General features: G+C 43.4%; 1 protein-coding gene across 1 annotated transcript; it reads left to right on the top strand.

The window, feature by feature from the left end:
• Positions 1–842: 842 nt before the first annotated feature.
• LOC133367326 (vomeronasal type-2 receptor 26-like) lies at positions 843–12,370 on the top strand. The gene is made up of 6 exons (XM_061591428.1): positions 843–1,054; positions 2,614–2,791; positions 4,669–5,529; positions 5,895–6,122; positions 10,928–11,054; positions 11,460–12,370. The coding sequence occupies exons 1-6, from the start codon at positions 843–845 to the stop codon at positions 12,368–12,370; spliced, it is 2,517 nt and encodes an 838-aa protein (XP_061447412.1).
• The last annotated feature ends 4,119 nt before the right edge of the window (positions 12,371–16,489 follow it).

The raw sequence follows: 16,489 nt of genomic DNA, 5'->3' as shown, positions 1-16,489 counted from the left end.
AAATGGAAGGACTTTGGACACTCCATGGCAAGTGAAGTTTCTATTTGGATTTTAAAGCATTCTAATTATTTAGAAAGAGGGAGGGAGGGAGGGAAACCTGGCCCCTGTTGGAACCTCTGATTAATTAATGGTATCTCTGCAAACAGAGGACTTGAAAACCACTTGCATTCATTTTTCTTTCTTTTGTAAATATATTTTATTATTTTAATCAAAAGAACATTAAGTATGTAAAACAGGCAGAGTACATGTCCCATGCAAGACTGTTTACATACAGTATGCTATAAGTAAAAACTATGGGTTATAAGTAAAAACTAGTCCTACTCAGAGTAGACCCATTGATGCTAGTGGACATGACTAACTTGGATGCTTTAATTTCAATGGGTCTACTCTCAGTAGGACTAACACTGGATGCAACCCATTATATCTATAAAATTATGTTTATTATTACAAATGTATCACAACTTCATTTTAAATTTAAATGTCAACTCATATTATCCCACAAACAACTTCTGCTGAAGTGTGATAAATTTGTTTTCTTCTGCAGTTTCACACAGACCCTGTACTTCTGTGGTTGTGATTATCTCCCCTTTAATTATCTCGTTAAACATAGGTACATCTACTTCTTTCCCCAATTCCCAAGGGCATTCCTTGGCCACTAGCAAAACAGGAACCGGCACTGAAGGATGCTATCAATGTCCCCTGTATAGTCAGTGCAGGGGCTAGAAACAGACAGGGTTTTGTTGGTGTGATCAAGTGAGGCACCACTGAATTCAGGCTGGTACTCAGGCACATGCAAATGACAAGGGTATTAGTTTCCAGAAGGAAGATTTTCATATAAAACTATGTTATTCCTGGTGTCTATATTAGTGCTGCTTCCACCAGTGGTGTGCAGTGCCTCAGTCAGTTGTGCCAACAGTGACCGTCTTCATATTCTTCACAAGTATTATCATCCAGGAGATATCATCATTTCAGGCATCATTTCTCAGTTCTACGCATTTTCGAGGCCGATAAACTTCAAGACATACCCTTCTCATGAACCCATTGATGACCTTGTGTATGGAGTTATTTCATTAAACTTATCCTACCTCTCTCAAGATAATCTTCACAGGCTCCTGGTCTGGCAGGCATTAAGTTAAGTGGTAAACAACAAGCATAGCTCTCTCACTTTTGAGAAAAGCATAGTACCCATCTGGTTGCTGCCGTTGTCATAATCCTTTCTTTCCAGTGGTTCCAGTGTTAGTTATGAGATGGCAGCTATTTTCCCTCACTCTATTTCTTACTGACTTAAATGTAATACGATCACAGGTGGAAGTGTAGCCTCAATAATCCCTTCCCCAGATTAGAGGGGGCCCTGGGAAAGGTGCTTTGCTGATCTGTAAGCAGTAGCCTGATTCACCCCCAAACAAGCTTGCCAAATTGTGGGGATCTGCATCAATAGGGCCTTGGTGGTGAATAGTTGTGGTGGCATCTATTTTTAAAGTGAGATGGCTGTCTTGGCCTCTGTCTTCCTTACAAATAAAAGCTGTAAGCTAAGTAGAAATAAACATTGAAACTTACTGCAGCAAAAATTTTGTAAGGAGATTAATGTACAAACATTAATGCCACAATAGATAACATTCACACCATACATTTATTCCACTATTATTGCACTTTAAACAGTCACAGCTTCCCCCAAAGAATCCTGGGAAGTGTAGTTTGTGAAGGGTGCTGAGAGTTGTTAAGAGGCCTCTATCCCCCTCAGAGAGCTACAATTCTTTGAGCAATTTAACGATCAATCCCTCTTCCCAGAGAACTCTTGGAACTACAGGCCTGCGAGGGGAATTGGGGTCTCCTAACAGCTCTTGAAGGCAGTTCCCTTCCATTTTTAACAACTCTCAGCACCCTTCACAAACTACACTTCCCAGGATCCATTGGGGGAAGCCATGACATGACTGTTTAAAGTGGAATAATAGTGGAATAAATGTACAGTGTGAATCCAACCAAAATGTGTTCAAATGATATGATGGCTATGTACATCAGTACTATATTAATGTACCCAAATGAATGCCTGATTCACAAACTAATGTAACAAATGATAAGCTATGCCTAAGAGCAAATGCACTTCAACCCTGTCTCAGTGTGTATATACACACACAAACACAATTTGACACAAAAAACCCTACCTGCATAGCTTTTCTGTCTGGATGAAGTAGTGAGCTAATCACTCACTATGAAATTATGATGTAAAAATAATAGACAAGTTGATATGTAGACTAGTATTAAAACAGTATTCTTATAACTGTAGTGCCCGATTACATGGAACTTTAGGACATCTTTCAAAGTTCTATTTCCACATATCAGCTACAGGCCATACAGCTGAGTAGCTCGATATCTAGTTAATATTAACCCATTCAGACACAGGAGCCACAATCTATTGTGTAAGCTGATGGTGAACTGAAATGTAGCTCAAGCCATATTTGGAAGCGGATGTAGTCATGTAGCATGTAAATCTCATTGCAGAGTACAGCTACAGAACTACCAGCACATCCTGGCCTTCATCTTTGCTGTAAAGGAGATAAATGAAAATTCACAGATCTTAACCAACCTCTCTCTGGGATTCCACATCTCTAATAGCCATTTCTTTGCAAGGTGGACCTATCTGGCCACAATAGAACTTCTCTCCACTCAGGGCAGATTTATCCCAAACTACAAGTGTGATGTCAAGGACAATGCAATAGCCTTCCTTGGGGGACCTAATTCTGATTTGTGCCACTTCATGGCAACCATCCTGTGCATGTACAAGATTCCACAGGTAAGCTTGATTGTTTGCTGAGTTGACAAAAGGATAAAGCAAAACCAAACCAAACAAACCCTTGAACACTATTACATGGAAGAAAGGGGCTCACTCTCATCTCCTGCCTATGGAGGCAAAGCATAGCCATCATTATTTTCCATGAATTTGTCTACTCCTCTGTTAAAGCCATCATTGCTTTGGAGTGGACAGAGAGATGTTTTTCTCTGTCTCACATAATACTAGAACGCAGGGTCTCCCAGGCCTTTTAACAATATAATGTTATTCATTTGATTTCTGTGTCTGGTGAACTGATGGCGACCAGTGTGTTTTAACTTACTTGTGAGTCTTTTAGTATCCATCCATCCATCCATCCATCCATCCATCCATCCATCCATCCATCCATCCATTCTCCTAGTGTTAACATTTGTTTATTTTATTGTCTTGGTTTGTTTATTACTATGAAGTGCTTCATATTTTGATGCAGTTTTAACTCTTGCTTTCTCATGGAGGTATTTTTAACTAGTGGAGGCTGGTCTTTTAGGGCAAGTGGGGCACTGCCCCAACCTCAGTTTGTCCTCAGCCAACTCCCACCTGCTGGCCTTCTTACTTACCACTGATCCTGGCTGCCAGTTTCCTCCTCTTTAGTCTCAGTGTTGTCCTTATAAAACTGAGCAGGGAGAACACGGGGACATAAGTAGAATTAGTTGGCTCCACCTGTCATTGGCTCTGGCTCCACCTACCATTGCACTCTCTGCTTTCCACCCTGCAAGTTCCAAAGGGCACCAGGCACCACTGCTTGTCACACAGAGGCTCACTGCATGGGGGTAAAACAGTTAACAAATACATTGTCAAAAAGTTATGTGAAGAATAAGGAACGGTGTCTGTAATTCCTACTAAAGTGGTGGTAGTACCTTTATAACAAGTGCACCACAAGTCTAAAATTAGACAATAGCAATGTAGACCTCACTCCAATAATATGCAGTCCACAATGCTTTGGGTGTCTATCTCTAGCCTTATGAGTCCTGGGAGAAGGCATCAGCATAGCAATGCACAGGAAGAAATGAAGCTCTAGTTCTGTTCCATATAGATATGGAAGAATCTGTCCATTTCGGTTTCTTTTAGTTTCACATTTTTCCAGTCCTTAGTTTGCCTAATTTCTGTATCTGTTTCTGATTTGTTTTACAAAAATCCATAGGCATTTTTGTGCACACTTCTCATAAGGTACACATTTTCATTATGATTTTGCCAAGTATATTCATTTTTGAAAAGCATTCCCTCTAATATAAACATGTTAGTTTCACTAATGTACACATTTTTTAGATTGGCAAACCACATCACATAATTCAGAAAACTGTGAATTCCAAAGTTTAGCTGAGTTTGGGTTCATACATCAGTTTGAGAAGTGTGCATAAAGTGGATTCACATTAAACTGTGAACACAAATGTATCCCCCATCCCAATTTCCATATCTACATCCAATAGCCTTCCAGCCTCTGTCCAGGCTGCTTCAAACTCCCACTGCCTCTCCTAGTTGTGTCATTAATACTGCAGTTAGTCAATCACAAAGGAGAATCATCTGCAACAAAGTATTTCCAACTGTTGGGCTTTGGTAATGTCATAACATTCATAGACTGAAAAACATTGGGATCTGATTTTTGCATTGATACTCTTACTGAGTCATTCTATCTGTGTCTATGCAGAATTGTCCTACTGTGTTCAATAGAGCATATATGGTAAGATAGGTTGATATAGAACTGCAGTCTTAAAAGACACAGATTGAAATCTGGATAAAATTTCAGTTAAGTGGGGACAATCACCACAAATTTCAAGTGCTTCAAACACAAACCATATTTGGAAATCTGTTATCTTGTCTTTAGTTCTGTTTATTATCCCTAGCTTATATATGGCTCTGCTCCAGTGATAAATAACAGAATAGAAGGAGTGTTCTTCCATCAGATGTTCCCAAATGGGGTCCATCAATATAGGGGGATTCTGCAATTGCTGCTGGGTTTTGGATGGACGTGGATTGGGGTGATCTTTATGAATGATGAGAGTGGAGAGAGGTTACTACAGAATGTGATTCCCATGTTTTCTCAAAATGGAATATGTTTTGACTTCATTCAAGATTTGCCACATGCGACTTTTTCCAGTGGCATCAGTGACATGGTGGAAGAAGGACTTGAAATACCTAAGGTTATTGTGAGAAGCACAGCTACTGTTGTGCTCCTGCATGGTGAAATTCAAACGATGTTATTTTTGCGAATGCTCCCTGTGATTTTAAAATATGAGGACATACCAGTGAACCAAACCAGTAAAATCTGGATTATGACAGCACAAATGGATTTCACATCAGTTGCCTTCCAAAGAAATTGGGACATAGGGTTCCTTCATGGTGCTATATCCTTTGCAATACACTCAATGCAAGTATCAGGATTCCAAAAATTCCTTCAGAACAGAAACCCTACAACAGAAAAAGAAGATGGGTTTATCAGAGATTTCTGGCAACAGGCATTTGATTGCGTCTTCTCTAGTCCCATCTCAGATACGAAAGTTGGAGAAACCTGTACTGGGGAGGAGAAGCTGGAAACTCTTCCTGACTCGGTTTTTGAAATGCGGATGACTGGCCACAGCTACAGTGTCTACAATGCTGTCTATGCAGTGGCACATTCCCTGCATGCCATTCATTCATTTAAATTCAAATACAGAAAAAGGACAGACAGTCGAAGACAGGAGCTTCTGAACCATCAGCCATGGCAGGTAAAGTCCTGGGAATACAAAACAAGAGAACTTATATCTGTGTGTGCAGCAACAGGGTTTAGAATGAGTAGAACTTGATGTATCACATCTGCAGTTTAGTATCTAAGGAGATCAGTCCTAAAGTATTCTATGAATCTGGGTATGAATGTATAAGGCTTTTAGATCATTACTTTTTGAAGTATTCTCCCCAAGTTGTAAATTCATGATTGGAGGTAGGCATACTTTATGATTGTATGTATTTTTAATTGGTTTATGGATTTTAGCTATGACTTTTTTTAAACAAGAGATTTGGAAATCTTCTAAATAAATAAATCTTCTATAATATTCTTATTAATTGCTCCCTCTTTCATTTTGTTCAAATTTAGCTCCATCATTATCTGTCAAAGGTCTCATTTAACAATAGTGCTGGAGAAAAGATTTCCTTTGACCAAAATGGGGAATTGGTAGCTGGATTTGATCTTATCAACTGGGTCACATTCCCAAATCAGTCCTTTCTGAGAGTTAAATTTGGAAAGATTGACCCGTTTGCTCCAAAAGACAAACTGTTCACTGCTGCTTTGGATGCCATTGTGTGGCCCAGCATGTTTAATCAGGTAGGGTCTGTACACATTTTGAAGTGAATCAAATCATCTTCCTGTTTTTTAAGAGCTGGTTCCTCCTTCAACTAGCTAAGGTGTTCTGTCTCTGTGTTTTGTCAGTTAAGTAAATATTCATGGGAATTGTAAAAAACAATAAAATGATGAAAACTAAACAAAATATAGCCAAGCAACATCAGCAAATTTCTTCAAGTGACAGAAAACTACAGCAAACTACACAACATTCCATTGGAACAACCATGTTCCTGTCAGTAAGTCTTGTTGTGGTAGACAGAATTGGTTGACACAATTATGATGTTGGAAAAAAGAAAAAAAAACGGTGAAGGATTTCTCCAAAGCCTATTGCATACCAAATATGATGTTCTAGCACTGTATTCTACATCATCATTGCTAGGAAGACTGCCATTTTGCCAGGCCAAAATCAATATTAGGGTTGTAAACTGGATTCTGCCAAGGCCCGCACAAAATTGGGCCCATTCGGACATTTTTGTACTATGGCCAAGTTGGGTTCAAGAATCCATGAATTGCTATGGGTTGGACTGGATGTGCAAGAGCAACCCAAGGCTGTCGGGGGGGGATATCAGGGAGGAAGAAGCGGCAGCCATAGCTCTCCTTCCTACCTGAGTGCTGCCCTGTAGGATAGCAGCTTCCTCTCATCAGCTGATGAGCTGAAGGAGTGATCATGTAGGGTGTGGGGTGGTGTTTTGCAAGGCGCTTTCCTGTAGGAAAGCCCCTTGCAAACCAGCATTGGGCCCAATCACTCCCTCGGCTCAACAGCTGATGAGCACAGGGAGAGTTCATGCAGGGTGGCGTTTTTCAGGGAGCTTTCCTCCAGCTTGCCAATGCAAAAGAACCACATGATCGTTCCCTTGGCTCATCAGCTGTTAAAAGCATCTTGCAAAATACCACCCTGAGAAACCCACTCTTGGTTGAGAATGGGGAAGGGGATGCAATGTCTACTTCCTGCTCCCTCCTGGCTGTATGTTCAGTTAGGGTTTCCCCCTAATTAACAATTAGTCCCATCCCCCAACTTATTTGGGAGTGGATATGAGTTGGAGTGAAGAGTCCCTGAGTTCTACCCAGGGTTGATCGGCCAGATTGGAGAGTCTGTTTGTTCTTATGTGCCTCCAAGTCGACTATGACTTATGGCGACCCTATGAATCAGTGACCTCCAAGAGCATCAGTCATGTTTGTTTGCTTGTTTGTCTGTTGTTGTGTGAATGAGATTGAGTGGATGTGTGTGTGTGTGTTTGTGTTTATGTTGTTTAAGTGTTCTGTTGTGTTAGATTTATTTTAAGATGTGCCTGGGAGAACATGCCTTGAACATTGCAAGGAGATTTTCGGGGGGCCCAATTAACGTTGTGACGGGTAATGGGAGGTATGGCGTTGGGAGGAGAACGTGCCAGGTAAGGGGAACTCGGCCCAGACAAGTTGTGTCTGTACCTTGTTCCGGTTCTCCTCGTATCCACAGGACTGTTGGTTGTACTGTCAGCCAGCTCTCGGATCTCCAGGTGCTGCTTTTAAATGCTAGGTCGGTTGTTAATAAAACCCCCCTTATCCACAATTTAATTGTGGAGAAGGGCGCCAACCTTGCGTGTATTACCAAGACCTGGGTGGGTGAGCAGAGAGGAGTTGCTCTTTCCCACCTGGGTATTCGGTGCAGCACTGTGGTAGATCTGAGGGCCGGGGAGGCGGGGTTGCTGTGGTCTATTGGAGTTCTTTCTCTCTCACCAAGCACCCTGTCCAGACGGCGACTGGTTTGGAGTGTCTTCATCTTGTGCTGGGCCAAGGAGACAGATTGGGAATACTATTGGTGTACCGCCCACCTTGCTGCCCAATGGCTTCCCTAGCTGAGCTGACGGAGATAGTCTCGGAGGTATTGTTGAGATCCCCCAGACTTGTGGTACTGGGGGATGTCAACATTCATGCCGAGGCTGTCTTGTCCGGGGCGGCTCAGGACTTCATGGCCTCCATGCCAACCATGGGGCTGTCTCAAGTTGCTACTGGCCCAACGCATGTATCAGGACATACTCTTGATTTGATCTTCACCACTGGTCATGGAGATGGTGATCTGAAGGTGGGGTATTTTTCATCTACTCCATTGTCATGGACAGATCACCGCTTGCTGAGTTTTAGACTCACAACAGCCCTTTCCCTCTGCAGAGGTGGGGGACCTATTAAGTTGGTCCGCTCCCGGAGGCTTATGGATCCTGTTGCTTTCCAGAGCGCTCTGGGAGTTTTTCCGGCTGAAAGCACTGGCACTCCTGTCAAGGCCATGGTCGACCTGTGGAATGTGGAGATGACCCGGGCCATTGACATGATCACTCCCACGCGCCCCCTTTGGAGCAGAGCTCATACAGCACCGTGGTATACCCCGGAGCTGAGAGCAATGAAGCAAGAGAGAAGGCGGCTAGAGTGCAGGTGGAGGCGAACTCCTGACGGATGTAGTCATTCCTTGGTGAGTGCTTTCACTAAGTTGTATGTAAAAGCGGTTAGGGCAGCAAAAAAGTCATATTTTGCTGCCACCATTAGATCATCCCTTTGCCGCCCAGCAGAGCTCTTTAGGGTGGTACGAGGGCTTTTACATTCTGGCCCTCATGACACTATGGAAACATCGGAAGCCCGCTGCAACAAATTTGCGGAGCACTTCCAGGGCAAGATTGCTTGCATCCATCGGGACTTAGACTCTGATGTTATGACAGTTGATTCCATTGAAGTGTCCAGAACGCGGTCTTGTCCTTCATTGTTGGATGAGTTTCAGTTGGTGCAGCTCGAGGAAGTGGACAAGGTGCTTGGAATGGTGCGAGCGACCATGTCTGCCCATGACCCTTGCCCATCTTGGTTGGTGAAGGCCAGCAGGGCTGTAACCACCGGCTGGGCCAAAGAGGTGATAAATGCCTCCTTGAGAGAGGGAGTAGTCCCTGGTAGTCTCAAGGAGGCAGTAGTGAGACCTCTTCTAAAGAAACCTTCTTTGGACCCAGATATTTTGAACAACTATAGACCGGTGGTGAATGTCCCTTTTTTGGGCAAAGTCTTGGAGCGGGTGGTCGCCGGCCAGCTCCAGGCACTCTTGGATGAAACCGATTATCTGGATCTGTTTCAATCCGGTTTTAGGCCCGTTTTTGGCACTGAAACAGCCTTGGTCGCCCTGTATAATGACCTTTGTCGGGAGAGGGACAGGGGGGGTGTGACTCTGTTGATTCTCCTTGATCTCTCAGCGGCGTTTGATACCATCGACCATGGTATCCTTCTGGGGAGGCTCGCGGAGTTGGGAGTTGGGGGCACTGCTTGGCAGTGGCTCTGCTCCTACTTAACGGATCGTCGCCAGAAGTTAGTGCTTGGGGAACATTGCTCGACACCCTGGACTCCTCCTACATGCAGCCTCTGGGTGCGGTCATCAGGAGTTTTGGAGTGCGTTGCCATCAGTACGCTGATGACACGCAACTCTACTTCTCCTTTTCACCTTCTCCAGGTGAGGCTGTTGATGTGCTGAACCGTTGCCTGACCGCGATAATGGACTGGATGAGAGCTAATAAACTGAAGCTCAATCCAGACAAGACTGAGACATTGTTGGTGAGCTCTTTACCTGCCCAGATGGTGGATGTTTATCCTGTTCTAGATGGGGTTACACTCCCCTTGAAGGAGCAGGTTCGTAGTCTGGGGGTCCTTTTTGACCCTTCCTTGTCGCTTGAGGCTCAAGTGGCCTCGGTGGCTCGGAATGCGTTTCACCATCTTCGTTTAGTAGCCCAACTACGCCCCTATCTGGACAGTGAGGATCTCGCCTCAGTTGTTCACGCTCTGGTAACCTCTAGATTGGATTACTGTAATGCGCTCTACATAGGGCTGACCTTGAAGACCATTCGGAAACTTCAGCTAGTGCAAAATGCGGCAGCCAGGTTGTTGACAGGGACCTGCTGGTCCGCGCATATAACACCTGTCCTGGCCCGTTTGCACTGGCTGCCTATTTGTTTCCAAGCCAGATTCAAGGTGCTGGTTTTGACCTATAAAGCCTTACACAGTGTGGGACCACAGTACCTTGTGGAACGCCTCTCCCGCTATGAACCTACCTGTTCACTTCGTTCAGTATCCAAGGCCCTCCTCCGGGTACCAACTCACCAGGATGCCCGGAGGATTGTTATTAGATCTAGGGCCTTTTCTGTGGTGGCCCCCGAACTATGGAACAGCCTACCTGAGGAGATACACCTGGCGCCTACGGTACTTTCTTTTAGGCGCCACGTTAAGACCTGGCTATACTCCCAGGCATTTTAATGTTATTATAATGTTCAATTTTAATGTCAATATGTTCTATCTAATGTTTTTGTTTAATTTGCTGTTGTTCGTCACTGATTTTATTGTATATTGTATTTTAATCCTGTTTTGTTCACCGCCCAGAAAGCTACTCGCTATGGGTGGTTTAAAAATGAAACAAAATAAATAATAAATAAATGAACCACCCTGAACAGTTCAGGTCTGTGGCTTCCTTTATGGAATCAATCCATCTCTTGTTTGGCCTTCCTCTTTTTCTACTCCCTTCTGTTTTACCCAGCATTATTATCTTTTCTAGTGAATCATGTCTTCTCATTATGTGTCCAAAGTATGATAATCTCAGTTTCATCATTTTATCTTCTAGTGACAGTTCTGGTTTAATTTGTTCTAACACCCAATTATTTGTCTTTTTCGCAGTCCATGGTATGTGCAAAGCTCTGCACAGCCATAATCAATACGTATAGGACCTTGTAGATCAACCAGTGAGATGATCTCCCAGAAATATTGACCCAAAGTTAAAATAATTCTCCACACAGGTACAGCCACTTTCCCGGTGTAATGACATTTGCCATTTAGGTTATCATAGGACCCAGAAGGAAGGGAAGTCATTTTGCTGCTATGATTGCCTCCCATGTCCAGAAGGGAAGTTTTCAAACCAGAAGGGTAAGAGATGCCATGACCAAAAAAAAAAAGTTTGTTTCTGTGTATGGCAATATATTGGCCATCAAATTCAAATCAAGACATACAGAGATTACTGCCTGTGAGAGTTAAATAGTTGCTTATTGTTCAGTTATGTTTCTGGTGGCATGCTATTCTGTGTAAAATCACACTTCAGAGAAACAAATTAATAAAAGAGTTCAGTATATCTATCCAACCAATATGCAAGTAATGACAAATTCTTGTTTTGTGAAATCAATAGCAAGAGCACTCATTTGGGGCTTTCCAGTACTACTTGATTAGTATTTCAGTGTATTACATAAGTTGTTTTAGATCAGTTTAGTGAGAAAAGTGACTAAGAAATATTATATATAAGTAAATGAGTCAATAAATAAATGGTTCCTCTTTCAGACATGGATGACTGTTCTGAATGTCCAGAAGGTTATTTCCCAAACCATAAACGAGATTCATGTCTTCCAAAAGATACAAGCTTCTTGTCTTATGAAGAACCTTTGGGGATCAGTTTGGTCACGTTTGCTCTTTCTTTTTCCTTCATCACATCTTTGGTGCTTGGGATCTTCATTAAACACCAGGATACTCCCATAGTTAAAGCCAACAACCGAAACCTCACCTACACTCTCCTCATCTCCCTGCTCTTCTCTTTCCTTTGCACTTTGCTATTCGTTGGTCGTCCTGAGAAACTGACATGCCTCCTTCGACAAACTGCTTTTGGCATCATCTTCTCCATAGCAGTTTCTTGCATATTGGCCAAAACCACCATTGTGATTCTAGCTTTCATGGCCACCAAGCCAGGGTCCAGGATGAGGAAATGGGTGGGGAAAAGACTGGCAACCCCCATTGTCCTTTCCTGCTCCCTTTTTCAAACTGCTATTTGTACTGTGTGGTTATCAGTCTCTCCCCCATTTCCAGATTATGACATGCACTCAATGGCTGAAGAAATTGTACTGGAATGTAACGAAAGTTTAGCTGTTATGTTTTACTGTGTCTTGGGGTTTCTGGGTTTCCTGGCCATTGTCAGCTTCAGTGTGGCTTTCCTAGCCAGGAAGTTGCCTGACAGTTTCAATGAAGCCAAGTTTATCACCTTCAGCATGCTGGTCTTCTGCAGTGTGTGGTTGTCCTTTGTTCCAACCTATCTGAGTGCCAAGGGAAAATTCATGGTTGCAGTGGAGATCTTTTCCATCTTAACCTCCAGTTTTGGGTTACTGGGCTGTATATTTTTCCCAAAATGCTATATCATTTTGCTGAGGCCTCAGTTGAACAGCAGGGGGCAGCTAATAAAGCTAAAGCATTCAAGAATCTAAGTTTATGTCCTGTGTTCAGCAGAACTTAAGTCTCTTTTTAAGCAGAGATGTTGATAACCTTTGCTCTTCTCAGAGCTCAGATACAAAAGGGTTGATAATACTTATACCAAAGAAACAGGGAACATTATGACCCCGATATTCTTCCCTTGGATTAAAATCTTAGCTGGAGAAAATTGCTGGCTAATTCTCTTACACCCACCAGCCCCCCATGAATCTTCTTGGCTTGGCAGTCTGGAAGGTTGTTGACATGTTCCTTTTTTCTTTTCGCCACCACACCAAGGAAGACTAGTGACACATAAATGGAATAATATTATATTTATTAAAATATAACAAATAGTGAAATCTTAGCCAATTTAAACCAAATAACCAGATTCAAACCGCTTCGGGCAGGTGAGGATAAACCTAACTGTGAGGGAGTATTCCCTCCATTCATCTGTTTATGTCAGTCACCATGGACTGTAACCCACCAGTCAAGGATGTGGGAGAACCAGTCCCTCCTTGCTATTAGAGCCAGGTATGTGGTTCCAGCCTCCGCAGCGTGGCCCCGCTGTAAAGGCGTTCACTCCGCTGCACAGGCATTCACCCAGCTGTGCAAGTTGGTCCCACAAGGACACTCACCAGATCCCCACCAGACCTTCAGCACTGATGGTTCCCTAGAGAGTGCCCTTTACCAAAATGGCTCAGTCTCCTGTTTTTACCCCCTGCTTTCTCACCTGCCCAAATTCCATGCCAGCCAAAGCTAGATGACCTTAAACCCCCTGCAAGGCCAATTGAATCAATCCAAGCAGTATGGAGTAGGCAAAATGAAAGGGACTCTGAAATCAGAATCCCCCCCCAACAAACTCCTACTCAGCCCCAACGGGTGACTAGCAAAGCCCATATGGGCAAGGGAGGGGGGTGCCGCAAGGTGAAAAAAGGCAAGAATCAAAGGGAGGAGCGGGCTTTTAAACCCCGCTCGTCCCTTCTTCCTATAGGTCATCTGACCTTACCTGACCCCACTCACAAGCTTTGGGATTATTCCCGAGTCTTCCCAAAGAGTGTGGGGGGGTGGCAAACACGCCCCCGCACAACACGGGAATGCCATTGTGCCATTGTACAAGTGAGCCTGAGTCAATAACAGCCGAACGATCAGATGCATGAGCTATGTACTACTCATCACACATTTGAAAACAGTGAATGCACATGATGTTCCCTAAAGAATTCTGTGAACTATAGTTTACCCCTCACAGATCTACAAGTCACAGAACCTATAACAAACTACAGTTCCCAAAATTCCTTGGGGCAAGTCATATGCTTTCAATGTGCTTTAAATGTATGGTGTATATGTACATAAAGTCTGTTCACTCTGGTTTTCTCTGCATCATCATCAAGGACTGGCATTTTGCAATTATAACTTTAGGGAAACATCACATAAAAATAAAAGGACTTTGGCGTGTTTCACTAATTTATCTAAGATCTGCACTCAAAAATTAAGGTCTATCTATCTATCTATCTATCTATCTATCTATCTATCTATCTATCTGTCTGTCTGTCTGTCTGTCTGTCTGTCTGTCTGTCTGTCATACTTTGTTAGGAACAGGGATGGTAAAGCTGCGGCCCTCCAGATGACATTGAACTACAGTTCCCATCATCCCTTATTATTGGCCATTGGCTTCCTGGGAGTTGCAGTCCAACAGCATCTGGAGGGGACACTTTCCCATCCCTTGCCCAAGAGGTTCTCAAAGAGGCTTATGGATATTTCTCACAATGTTTCAAGTCTGGTATCAGGAACAGAAATAACATGCTTTGCCCATATGGTACCAGGATTATTCTAGTGGCATATCCCTGCCCTCATTCCTGGTGTTGCCTCCCCACTTCTCCCTACTAGGCATCAAAGCATACAGATGATTTCTGGGACCAGAGAGTGGGGCTGAGCTGCTGGAGCTCCAGTGCAGAATGGAGGCAACAGTTCCCTTAGATGTAGTTGCCAGTTGCCAGGCAGCAGCTCCCACTAATGTCCTCTGAGATTTTGATATTAATGTGTGGATTAAATTCCAGTGGATTCTTCAGGGGTCAGGGTGCAGGGTTCTCTTACTGTTGAAATGTCCAAGGGGTGTAGCTTTCATTTTTTTAAATCATCTCACCAGTTGTGTACACTGCTGTCATCCTAGGTATCTGTGTGTCAGTTAAAGTCAATGTTAAGACATCCTGAGGAACACTTGTGATAGGGCTTTTTCAGATCAGGAGGTGCAGGCAGCCAGGAAAGCTTTAGAGTGCTAGAGAAATGTTTATTGAAAATAAAAATGCACACACTACTCTCAGACACCTCACAATGATAAGGTAAGCTCCAAATCCCTCATCCACCAACGCAGAACCCAAAAATTAGGCATATCTTTGTTTAGATTTGGGCACACAGGAATTGGAACTGGGACTACTTAAGTGTTTAATCTTAGCCATGCTTGGGATAAACACACACATACTGTTAAACTATAAATCAATCTAACACAAAATAGTAAAACACAAAAAACAATGACATAAAAAGTTAATAAAATAGTAAAATTGGTAAAAAGATAGAACACTAAAAAAATTTAAATTCTAATCCTATCTCTCCTCCCAGACTATAGTTTGGTAGTTTTTCCCAAATGCCAGTTTTTCCTGGTATAATAAAGTCATTAGATGGAATGAATACCAATTTCTGCAATTTCTTTTTGTATGGCAAATTTCAGTTGTAATCCATTCCTTCAGGCTGTGGAAGAGTGTAAATATGCTACACCAGTGCTAAAATAAGGTAAGGAAAACATCACTCCCGTTCTTTGTCCATAAATCCTGAAACAGACACGAGGCTATATCTTCAGACTATCAGCCAACTAGTCACCAAAACAAACTCTCCAGCTTTTCAACAACCTCAAAACTCCAGCATTTCAGGGTTGAACAGTGAAATAAATTAAACAATTAGTGTTGAAACATCCCAAGGGTTCAGGAGGAGGCTGCTGTCATTACTGCTCAGGCGCCATCTTCTCCACCCACCAAAACGATTAAAGTGGCAGGACAATGGAAGCCTCTTTTGCAGGCAAAGAAAATTTTCAACAACAACAACAACAATCATCATCATCATCATCGTCATCATAATTCACTCATCCTTGCTCAGCTGGTGATGCACAGGCTTAATTTGCTCATCCCAGCTCCGCAGGGGCTCAGCCTTCTGAGCTGAAACAGCATAATTTATGCCGATATAGGTCCACCACCCAAAAGGGTGTTCTGGGGTAGTGGTGGAGGTGGGACCAATGTATGGGGGAATTATTATTATTATTGTTTTAATTTCTATCCTGCCCTTCCTCAAGTGTCGGGATGCAGAATTTGGGCCCTGTTGTTTCAGAAGAAGAGGAGGAGGAGGAGATCAGTTGGCCAGAGTTGTGTGAAGAAGAGTCAGAGGAAGGGGGGGAATCTCAGAGATAGAGCCGTCTCACAGTGGAGACCTTGAAGATTTCACAGAGACAGAAGCTGTGCTTCCCACGCCTCCTCCCCTTTCTCAACTAGAGCAGCTAGAAAGGGAGGGAGATGAAGGGGAAATTCAACTCCCTCCTGATCCAGGGAAAAGCCAGTCTGACGGTTTAAGCACAACTCCCCCCCGCTTTCCCCCATACCAGAGGTAGAATCCTCAGAAGGGGAGGGGGCGCGCTTCCCCCCTCACCACGTACACGAAGACAGCAAAAGAGGACAAGGGGGAGAGAGAGAAGGGGTGTGGATGAGAGTGCATTGAGGCGGAGTGAGAGAATTCGCGCCAGAAAGGCCCCCTTTTAAGGGAGGGGGGGAAAGGGATTCCTTGTTCTGTCAACTCTCTTACACGTCGCAGGATATGTGTATTGTGTTGCTTCATGAGAAGATGCAGTTTTTGTCTGGATATTACTTTAATAAAAACTGGATTGCTTTCACCAACTGGTCTGGTTCCTGAGTCCCAACCTGGACCCGACAGTTTGATAGAACCACCTACTCCACCCTCAACGCTTCCACCGCTTGAACGTGACAAGATGGAAAAGGGAGCAGCAGGGGGAACAAATCCCACTTCAGAGACGGAAGAAGTGCGACGACTGAGGAATAATGTAGCAGATTTGCAGGCAGATGTCCAAACCCTGTTGGCAG

This window comes from Rhineura floridana, chromosome 11, assembly GCF_030035675.1.
Source record: "Rhineura floridana isolate rRhiFlo1 chromosome 11, rRhiFlo1.hap2, whole genome shotgun sequence".
NCBI classification, from domain to species: domain Eukaryota; kingdom Metazoa; phylum Chordata; class Lepidosauria; order Squamata; family Rhineuridae; genus Rhineura; species Rhineura floridana.
This window is presented reverse-complemented; position numbering and strand designations above follow the sequence as displayed.